General features: G+C 39.3%; 1 protein-coding gene across 1 annotated transcript; it reads right to left on the bottom strand.

The window, feature by feature from the left end:
* Positions 1-382: 382 nt before the first annotated feature.
* On the bottom strand, positions 383-7,189 carry LOC120904187 (protein toll-like). The gene is made up of 4 exons (XM_040314007.1): positions 6,962-7,189; positions 6,120-6,522; positions 5,142-5,669; positions 383-5,085 (listed from the first exon to the last, which is right to left on the bottom strand). Exons 3-4 carry the CDS (start codon positions 5,295-5,297, stop codon positions 4,684-4,686), a joined length of 558 nt encoding a protein of 185 aa, XP_040169941.1. The 5' UTR covers positions 5,298-5,669; positions 6,120-6,522; positions 6,962-7,189; the 3' UTR covers positions 383-4,683.
* Between the last annotated feature and the right edge of the window lie 3,613 nt (positions 7,190-10,802).

Raw genomic sequence — 10,802 nt, 5'->3', positions numbered from 1 at the left:
CATTTAAATGAACGTAATTTAATCGGTCTTCGTTAAATTCTGTATCGTTAATATTGTTTTCCTGTATGGTTAAGGTCGCACTCGGTTGCTGATGCGTTTATGCTTTGATTTCTAACTGTGATATTTATATTCAACTGTTCATGTTTATTATCTCTTATCTAAAGATGCGACTATACTCAAGGATCATCCATGACCGCGAGTGAAGATAGTGCGAAAGACGCTAGAAATATGGGGAACAATCAAGTTTAAATTGTTTGTGTTTAATTTCTTTTACTCCTATTGAGAGATGCGCTTATGTTTATGTGTCGCGATTAAGCATGATCATTGTGACTTATCGGGGAAATTGGTTTTTGTGTTTTATTGCGCTTATGTTTACATTTAATTTCCGTACTAAATGGATAGTCGGATTTATTGGGTATTTATGCTTGTATTGCCGTTCTGTTAGTGCTTAGGTACTGCGGTTACACAAGTTAGGTAAACATTAGGATGCTATCATTTGATTTTTTTTAAACTCAAACTGGTGTCCAGTCTATGGTTTCGGCTTTTTAGTTATCCGTTAAACTCGATTGTTGAATTTTAATGCTATGAAACTTTTTTTTAATTCAAAGTGCCGTGCTAAATTGCTGAATTATGAACACAGAGGGTATTGGGTTTGCATCGGTTACATCAAAATTAATGTGCTACATAAAAGGTTTCAGGGAGTGTAGACTACGGCTAGCACTTGCCTCGATAATACGTTTGCTAATTTAGAGGCGATTCTTAGTCTAATCGGCTTAGGGTTTGTCAAATGACAAATGATAAATGATGGAAGTAGTGATGGGTAAATACTATTTTTTCCGGTACACATCAGAGTCAGACTCGACGTTACTACGGACTGTTGTCCTCGAGGAACAACCATGTCCTCGAGGATAAATAAAACCGACTTCGAAGAAATAGCTACATCCAGATATAAGCTGATTTAACCCGATCTACGATACAAATCGAGCATCGACACCCGCATTAAGAGATAGCGGAAGAATGGACAGTCCTACAAATAGTGCAATCCGCCCATCTCGGCCAACCGAGATCGCTGATTCATCAAACATCGGAGATCATCCCAGATTCATCCGAAATAAATAGTGGACTTGTCATCACTGCAAATTCCGCCTCGAGTAAGAAGCTCCTGTCAAAACATCATTACAAGGGAACACCTCCGGTGGTATGATGAACACAACTCACGCACAAGAGCATTCCGATAGAGGGAGTCTTCAAGTGCATAATCCGGGGAACATACAAAAAAACATTATCTCCTAGAACCAGCAAAATCCTTCATCGAAAGGGATCACCTAAACTCGTACCACATACGAGTGGACGTAAGGAACGGCCAAACAGGGCTAACGATAAACGTTGCCTAGTAGTTTGTTTTACCAAGCGGGTAGGAAGTTTTCGACCAAGGATCGGAACAATGATATTTTGTCAAGCCAAATTTGTGCCATGTGCAAGAGAGCATGGCGATTGAAAGGATGTCACGATTCAAATCTTAATGGACTTTATAAAAACAGTGTGAATGAAGTAAATATGGTTTGGTACAGATACAATTCATCGTTACTGGGTTTGGCATACTCAAAGGAGGAAATTTGGAGTTCAAATACCCCCAAGACAACTGAGAGCCGAACAGCACGAGTATGCGGAAATAAAGGTTGCGTAAGGAAGAATCATAGAATGCAACACGTTGACACCAATCTATCCGATAACACGCCTCCAAGCGAAGGTGTAAGACAAGAAGTTTTAAACATACATCATGGCGCAGAGCCGGTATCATTCACGTCATATTAAGTAGTTTCGGTTTCACTGATTATTTATATGTTACTGATAACACTCATTCAGCCACTTTCCCAAACTCGATCGTAGAGGAACGATGAGATACAACGGCTGCTCTAATTTATTTCATGAGTATCCTCCTCAGTGTTCCGTACAATATGGCAAAATGATCAAAAAACACCAAATGAAACCACCATTTTATGTAATTTTGACAATCGCTACGATTGTTCCGGAATTAGATCGAGTTTATGAAAGACGCTGATTGTTTATCAGCAATCCGTCACAAGGCATGTATTTTAAGATCCGGGTTCAACCCTTACTCTGTTATATTCAGATGTGGCAGACTCACTGTTACTACAGGGTGAAAAACGCTACAATTAGTTTGGACGCATGGAACGCAGGAAAAGCGTACAGGTGAGGCAATTTAGCCAAAGCCGTATAAAGTAGGCAATATATTTACCAAAAGAATCTTCCAATATTCAACCATCAAGGAATCAAAGTCAAGTCGTTTTAAATTGTCGACTGTTTTTCAAGTGCTAGATAATCCCCCTCCCGGTGTGAATTCCTGAGCTAGGCCTTACCCGGACTGAATCAATGTCTATAAAGGAGAGTTGATATATCTGGTGTTGACACCTGAATAAGGAAAGCCGCTGTCAGACCCGTTCATCGTCGGAAAACGTCTACAACAGTTTGTTGGACGATCGGTAGAAGGTAACCTTATAAATAACGGTTCCAAATACCTTTTAGAAACCAGATCTATGACTCTTTACAAAAAAAATTACAAATTCTTACAAAACATTTCAGTGAAACACCTATCATCATCACACCCCACGCTACTTTTAACACTGTCCGATGCGTGATATTCTCTTTTGATCATAAAAACATGACGGATGAAGAAGTCCTTGACGATTTGAAAGATCAAAAAGTTACACAAGTGCGTCGTTTTATCCGATCAGTTAAAAATGAAACAGAGCGCACTTCAGCAAAACTAGCTAAAGCTAAACTACAGAAGAGCGGTTACAAGATAATCTGATCAAAAATGTAAGTGGTTGTTGAAAATTGAACAAATATTGCTTTAAAGCAAAGTTTAGTTGCTAGATACCAAGATACCAACAAAACTTTAGTTGCTATATACCAAGTAGTCGGTATTGACATCGTTCACTCTCCCGTTTTGGTAATAGTTTTGGTTAGGATACCAGAATAATGAAAATGGCATTGAAAGGGTCTTCAAAAGAACCTCAGAAGAGTGGTACAACAACAGTTGATTGAAAACGACTCAAATGCTGCTAATTCACAGCATGAGCTAATGAGAACTTCAACTTTAAAGTACTGAAAAGCTAGAAGTTAAGATCACAATTTTCGCTTTTGAATATACGTAGATCTGCACTGCTTGATCGGCCGCTTTCGATCGAGAGATTCGTTTGGGACTTCAACCATTCTCGCCTGTCAATCCTTATTGGACAGTGAGGTCAGCATAACTTGTCGACTTAATATTTTACAGGCTGTGTATATAAAAAAAACTTTATCACACTTTCCAGGTGTGAACGTTCTGCATTGGGTCCTTCTTGTTGCACTTGGGTTATGTGTACAGCGTACAACTCTTTGCATACATTTTTGGTTTAGTTCTGGACTTAACTTTCTGCAAACTTTTAAACATTTTGTTCACGATATTCACTTACATATTTGCTTGTTAGCTTGATCACGATAAATTGAATGCTGATGATCAGACGTTTGAAACCACTTGGTGCTTTATGTGTTATCCATGACCATTCTCTACGTACATGTAGCACGAAATTTGCTTTAGTATTTCGTCAGTTATTGATTATGTCGATTATGTTGGTTTATGTTTTTATGTTGGTTGCGAAATTTAGGCTGTCAAGATATATGTCCCTGGTGTGCTATAGTGTGCCGCAGTCTTATGATACAAATCCGCAGATCCCGGTATCGTCAACGTTTTCAAGTACCGTTCCGCAGTCTTGTGATTGACTCCCGCAGATTCATTAAAGTGTCCTGCGGTCTTGAGTTCTATCAGAAAACCCTGTAAGATATCATTTAAGATAAAAGAACTGACCTCGTCTATTAACGTCACGGATTAGACGTGGTCCGTAGACCACAAGCTAGACGCCACTGCCGTTGTGTATCTTATTCGTGCTCGTCTATGTTATGAGAAAAATAGAAATAAAAACTTTCGAAAATTTATATGTGTTAGATGAAAGAATGCAGCCAGTTGCTCGCGTGCTCTCTCTCTCTGCAGTAAGCCGCTCTTACTGCAGTTGACGAGCCGTGAGCGCATAGAGCGATCGGTCGGGGTGGATCGTTCGGCTGCTGCGCGAAGAGCACAAGACACTTCGCATCGGGGCAGCGCGGCGTATACATGTTAGAAATAAAGCATCCGTTAAGTTTATAATTAATACAAGAGTATTTATGTTCGTGTGCGTATTGTCCACCTCTCGCAATATCACCTTATGGACGTAAAAATATGTAAAACAAGGAATGGGCGATTTTAAGCTCGATGCGTTCTAACGTCAAATAATAGATTGTCTATATTGGTTTGTTGTTCAGGCGTAAGGTAACCTGATCTGTAGTATCACTAACAAACACTATATGCAGTGGTGGATCTAACGGTGGACGGACTAGGCAGGTTCTAGGGATCGTTTGTCGAGTATGTAACTATTGGCAAATTATCGAGAAGGGCTCGACGAATCCTGAGCACCCCTCCCCGCCACACCTCAACACAGGGGGCCTCAACTCTTCCAACCGCCTAGGTCCCTGATAATCCGCAGAGAGGTGGTAGTAAGTATTGCTATTTGTAAAAGAACGAAAGAACAGTGATGATCTGCCCAGTTCATTCTCGATCATTTTAAAGATCCGAAATGCCCGTCTCTACACCGTTGGCATTGTTTTTCTTAACCACGTTGGTGGGCAGTGTCGTGGTGGTTTGTGTTTTAGTGGATTTCGTTTGTCCACGGATTCCATGCGCATGTTGTCGGGTCCCTGCACATCCTTCAATCGACGCTTATGAGGCATGGCGTAGTGCAACTTCTCCCAGAACCACGGATCGTCCCAGCGGACGTACGTGTTGGTCTTGAGGTACGCCTGGAGCTGTGGATCGAGTTGTTCGATATCGCCAATATCTTGATAAATGATGGGAATGACGCGGTTGCACTTGTCCGCCATCGACTGTAAGAACGCGGTGCTCAACTCTATTTGACCCCAAACGGACTCCAGATAATTGAGTGAGAGGATGATAATGGTGCGTCGCGATTCTTCAACAGCTTTCGTAGTCTGAAAGAATTCACATGACAGTCACAAGTAAATAGAAAACGCCGACCGTTACTAACCTCGTTGGCGATCATCTCCCCCGGCATAAAGTCACGCACGTGCCAGCAGATTTTGAAGTTGAGCTCTTCGCTCTCAAACCTCGGCAACAGTTCCTTTGTGACGAACTCCTCATCCTTATGTGCATATGAGATGAATGCGTCGTACCTCTTATTCATATCAATTTGTTCCTCCGTGGCAAACCACTGTAGCAAGTTATGCTTGAAGAGCCACACTTTGATCACACTTTGAGTTTATCGGTTGTCCGTCAATGCACTGAAGGGCAACGTAATCGGTAATGCGTGCTGCGTTTTCGACGGCAAACGTAAGCTGTGGATTTACACAATAACAAGGATTTGACGACAAGGTGATGTTAAGCAGGGTGGATGACTTGAGCTTCTGTATGAAGACCGCATCAATCTCAGTTAATTGGTTGCCAGATACATTGAATAGCTCGAGGTTTTCGGCAGACTAAGCGATAAGCCTGTTGTTTGATACGGTAAGCCAACGAACGGAATTCCATCCTTCACCCTCGGAATTCCATCCTTCACCTGCAATATCAACAGACTTATTCAGTATATGCAAACAATTCAGCGGGTTAAATAAGAAACACGGTTGCTTGTACGTAAAAATCATAAAAAAACATATTTAGCTATCGATTGTTTTGGTATTGCAAAAAATGAATGTTAAACTACTAAACGTTAACTTTTACCGTTTTACCATTGTTTGGATTAGTTTAGTTTAACCGATATGAGATTTGCTAGTTGGGTGCCAGTGAGTGTTAACCGGTAAACCGTTACCGTTAAATAATAACGCTGTAACACCACGTGCTACCAGTTTGTTATAACGGAAAACGTTTACGGTTAGCAACTCACATCACAGGATCTCACGTTTATAGACCCCCAATGAGTCCCTTCGTCTATGGAGCATTTATAGTCCTCAGAGGTCCGCGATAAGACTACTGTACTACTGTATACTGTAACAATATTTGCTAGACTTACCATTCGCGGCGCCTCCAGCGGCCACTCAGTCCGCGTACCGTTAAATCCGCCATTGTAGAGGGGCGTAGTAGATTTAAATTGAGGTGGCCAGATGACATGGAGGCGTCAGTCATTAAGACCAGGATAATGAACTGGCAATGGAGAGAGGCCGTGAGCGAATTCGGACACTGCTTATTGTACGGAACAATTGGACGATGGCGGATCCAACATTCGCGGTAGCTAGAGTTGATGGGCGCACATGGTACTTTAGGACCAAAGATCAGCGAAGGCAGCAAGTTCAGAAAGGATTTAAACCTCGTCCTCCAGTTTATACGATTTTGATTCATCCAAACTTATTCAGGCAACTGTTTGAATAGGCCTACAGTCAGTACTGTCTAAGGCAACTTCTGGTGTGGATTCTTCACTAGATGGTCCGTAAATAAACCAAATTTATTATTTTATATATTCCGTAAAACATCATCTCTAAATGTAAACAAAAGTGTGATTAACAGATAGACAAAACTAATGGCTACTCGAATCGGAAAGAGTTATTCACTATTGATGAAAAAGGGAACCACTGTTGCACAGTCTTCGTTTGTTGTGAGGTGTTCGAGATAAGCCTATAGTGACGTGTGTCATTAGTGAACTGTCTTTTCACCTCGCTAGCTTTGCTCGGCGTGCTATAGGAAGCAAACGTACGGAATTGCATAAACAAATACGCAATACGCATAGAAAAGCATCTAAGAGAGCTAAAGCCATAGTGTAATTCATGCCGAATATTGCAGGTCTAATTAGCTCTATAAGACGGCTTCACGTTCACGCAGAAGTAGCTGCAGAATCAGAATGCTCCTTATAAAACGTACCACACACACATACACACAAGTATACACAATTGTATCACTGATCTTAGCCTCTCTGCAGGGTAAGCAATCATCTGACTGACTGGTTTTGAGGAATCATCTGTCTGGTGTACGAAGGCATTAAAGTTTATTTTGATATTCGCTTTGCACTTTCCTTCCTGCATTCCCATGCAACAATCAAGGCTTGATTCAATTCGTTTCAATCGCCGCAGCTCAAAACTCTACCATCCCTCACGCCCATTACATTGCGTTCTTGACTCCCCTACCACAAGGCTACAACAATTGGAAATCTCAGCGAAATTACTCAAACACGCAAGCCATTCCGGTTGCCTATGTAAACTCAGTGCACATTAATCTTAAACTCTACGACCAGACACCAGGGTATGATTTTCGTTTTCAAAGTGATGTAACTTTTTATTTAAAAATGGTAGATATTTATTATTTTCACGTATCTTTTGGAAATTTATTTTGATTAAAGGCATATGATATTTTTTTTTTAATTTCCGAATTTTTCTAAAAAAAATTCTGTTGATACCCCTTATCGCTACGACTGGCATACCCGGGTATCCCATACATTTTGAAAAGAAAGTGATAGCTTTTAATTTTAAAGCCTCAATAACTTTTTATGTATTTTTCAATTTGGATTAAAAATAACGGCACTAGACTTATTTACTTTTTTGAAAAAATGGGGTTTCTAGAGCTTCTTGTTTTTTTTACATATTTTGCAATATATATGACGACCAATTTTTTCATGGGCAGCCTTTAATACATTAGTAATTATGTAATTCATGGAAGATTCTGATTATTTTGATTGAATATGAATGGAAACGCAGAAATGGATCATAAATATATGTTTACAAACATACCGGTTTCAGACACTCCTGAGGCAGGCCAAGACCGCAAAGCGGTTCCGCGCCGGATAAGTAAGTAAGTAATTACCAAACATGTATGTTTTTGTAGTATAAGAATGTATTTTACACAGAACAGCCGAAAAAATCCATTTAAAAAGAGTTGTCAAACTGAAAAAAATAAATTAGGCTAAAAAAACTGATTTCATCAATAAAAAAAATAAAACTAATTTCCGAGAATTGGCCACTGGGACAACGATAAAGCTCGCATTAACCCAAGCTACAAATATCAACATGTTTTTTCGCTCTTTCAGATTTACTGCTCTGCTCGGTGGAACGAGAAAGCATGTTGATTTTAGTAATGGGAAGGAGTGCAATGCCCCAAGCTACAAAAATCAAGATGTTTTCTCATTCTTTCAGGTTTACTGCTCTGTTGAGTACAATACAAAAGCATCCCAAGCCATAAAATAAACATGTTTTCTCGCTCTAGATGGTATGCTGGGCTGTTGGGTACAACGAGAAAATTTGTTCATTTTGTTAGTTGGTTTATAGAGTATGCTACCACGAGCTGAGATTACACATGCTGCTGGTGGTTTTTGCGTGCTTGGGTTACATACTAATCACCCACCGAGTTTACCCCTGCCGTTAAAAGGTGGACATTGTGTGTGGAAGCAACTGTGCTTAGTATAACTTAGTATAACTTAGTGAATATCACTTGTGGAGAAGTAAATAATTTCACAAACAAAAACCGAACACATGTCATTGGGAGAAACATGCGAGACAAGAAGAATGTTAATGTTAAGCTTAGAATTAATCCACAAATTGAAAGAGGCGAATGAGGCAAATTGGCTCAAAGTCTCTATTTTCAAATTTTGAAATAAACTAAACCAAATAAACCAAAATGCAGTAGGTAATGTATGCAAGTGTGTCTGAGAGTGCTAAAGACGAAGTAAGTGAAGTGTGCCAAAGAAAAGTCTGGAAAAGCCTCTGAAGAGCGAAAAAGCTCCAAACATGCATGGTGTTGATTTGTTAATTGATTCGTGCGAGCGATTTGTAGTCATCATTATCATCTGAGGCTCAGATTCTGAGCTATCATCGAACTCAATACGATTTTTCGATTGAACCGTTTGTCATGTTGGTGTCATTTGACACTCATTTTTTCGCGCCATATGTATTCATTTTACTTTTTTCGAAAACTAGTATACCAATACAAACACGAGCTACTTTGCTACTATGCTACAAAAATTCGATCGTTCCGCTGTGTATGGAAAAACAATTCACGCCGCATTGTGTTGCGGAAACATTCGAATATCCGAAAAATGCAAAAAAAAAAAACAATGCTCTCGTAGTATTTAAATAAAATTGGCAAATTGGAAATAGCTATCGTTGTTGTTAAATGCTTTTTTTATTCAGGAGGGACGGCTTTGCCGTATTGTTTAACTGTTGAATGCTTTGGATGATAAAGAAAATTATGTATGAATTATTACACAAAAAGTTCTAGACTAAAAACTGAGCTCGACAGCTCGCATTGACAGTTTGTACCAGATTTGTAGAGGATCTTGTAGAGGTATGTGTGCGATGCAGGACACGATCGACAGATTGTTTTAGGAAGAGAGATCATTAACTATCCGGACAGACGGTTTTAATGTGTCCTCTCAGACCAGCTTTTAATGTGTCGTGGACGTGCCATATTTATTTTTTATAATTTATATTTTAATGTGTTAATATATAAGAACAGAAAAGTGAGAGTACAAAAGAGATAGTTTTATTGTCAAATAAGCGTGAGTGCCGATCGAATTGTTTTGGATCGAAAAATCGTGTTGAGGCCGTATATTTTCTCATTCTACCCAGCAGATCATCCAACCTGACCTGAGCGAGAAAGCATTCGCTCGATTTTGTTGCTTGGGAATTGCTGGTTTGTTCGTCAAGATAAGCTGTTTTAGTTGCACGAATTTGGCTAAAGTCAAAATGGTCTGTGTAGCAAACGTGTCAAAAGTTCATAGGGTTATCAGTGACATGCAGGAGCATCTCGAACAATTGTTGGAAGTTGTAAGTTGCTATCGCAATGTATTTAAAACTACCTACATAAAAAATACATCCATCTTTAAAGACAGTGTTATACCTTGGCGAAAATGATTTATTGTTATTATAGAGACTCTTAGCCCATCGGCCTCATTCTGAGACTCATTTTGTATTATCGTTTGAATTGAATTAGAAACTGAGTTTTGCTTTTAGTATTCAAAATCTGTTGGAAATATTGAATTTAATGCTTTGAATGTAGTGATTATTGCAAAACCTCGCTATTGCACTTTAATTTTTGCAAAGTGTTTAGCAAACTTCAAAAACAGCCAAATCAACTTTGTTAATGTTACCAATTTGATAGAGATTAAATTTGTTTTTTTGTTCGTGCTTCTAATGTAAGCGAATGGAAGACCAACACTTTAACTTCATACTTATGAATTTGGGAAATTTGGGGGAAGAGCGCCATAGGAGCAAGAGTGGAATTTAATATAGATTAACTGACTTCTATCATTGTTTTCAACTGTTTAAGAATTGAAACTGTATCATTGTTTTCAACTGTTGAAAATTAAGTGGAAAATTTTCAATTTTTCAACCATACCAAATAAGCTATCAAAACACATAGGAACAAAGAACCGAGCGTATTGATTAGGATTGTAATTCGGAGAGCCGTGCAGGGCTTGGGAGATGGACAGATCGGACTCTCTCTTGATTCGGGCTTGGTTGCGAGCAGACGTGTGTCGTGATTGATAATTTTATTTGTTAATATATAAGTTTTAATTATATTAATTGTGTTCGCGTCACATATCCAAAATCCGAACACAACACTTAAGGTGGCACACTTGCCCCAAACTCCGCTACATGTCGAAGCTGTAATCAAAAAGCTACTACGAGTATATGACGACCCCCTTTACCTGATTTTGGTCTTTGGTTTTGACCTTAAAGAGAATGTTTTGTGCACGCCTAAATACGGTATA

The sequence above is a fragment of the Anopheles arabiensis genome, chromosome 3 (assembly GCF_016920715.1).
Source record: "Anopheles arabiensis isolate DONGOLA chromosome 3, AaraD3, whole genome shotgun sequence".
Lineage (NCBI taxonomy): Eukaryota > Metazoa > Arthropoda > Insecta > Diptera > Culicidae > Anopheles > Anopheles arabiensis.
Note: the sequence above shows the minus strand (reverse complement) of the source record. Positions and strands in the feature narration are given on the sequence as shown.

Excerpts from the sequence above, each read along its gene's own strand:
- LOC120904187 (XM_040314007.1), bottom strand. The coding sequence starts at position 5,297 with ATGAATAAGAGGTACGACGCATTCATCTCATATGCACATAAGGATGAG. Across the intron at positions 5,086-5,141 it reads GGGAGATGATCGCCAACGAG|ACTACGAAAGCTGTTGAAGA; the intron begins GTTAGTAACGGT and ends GAATTCTTTCAG.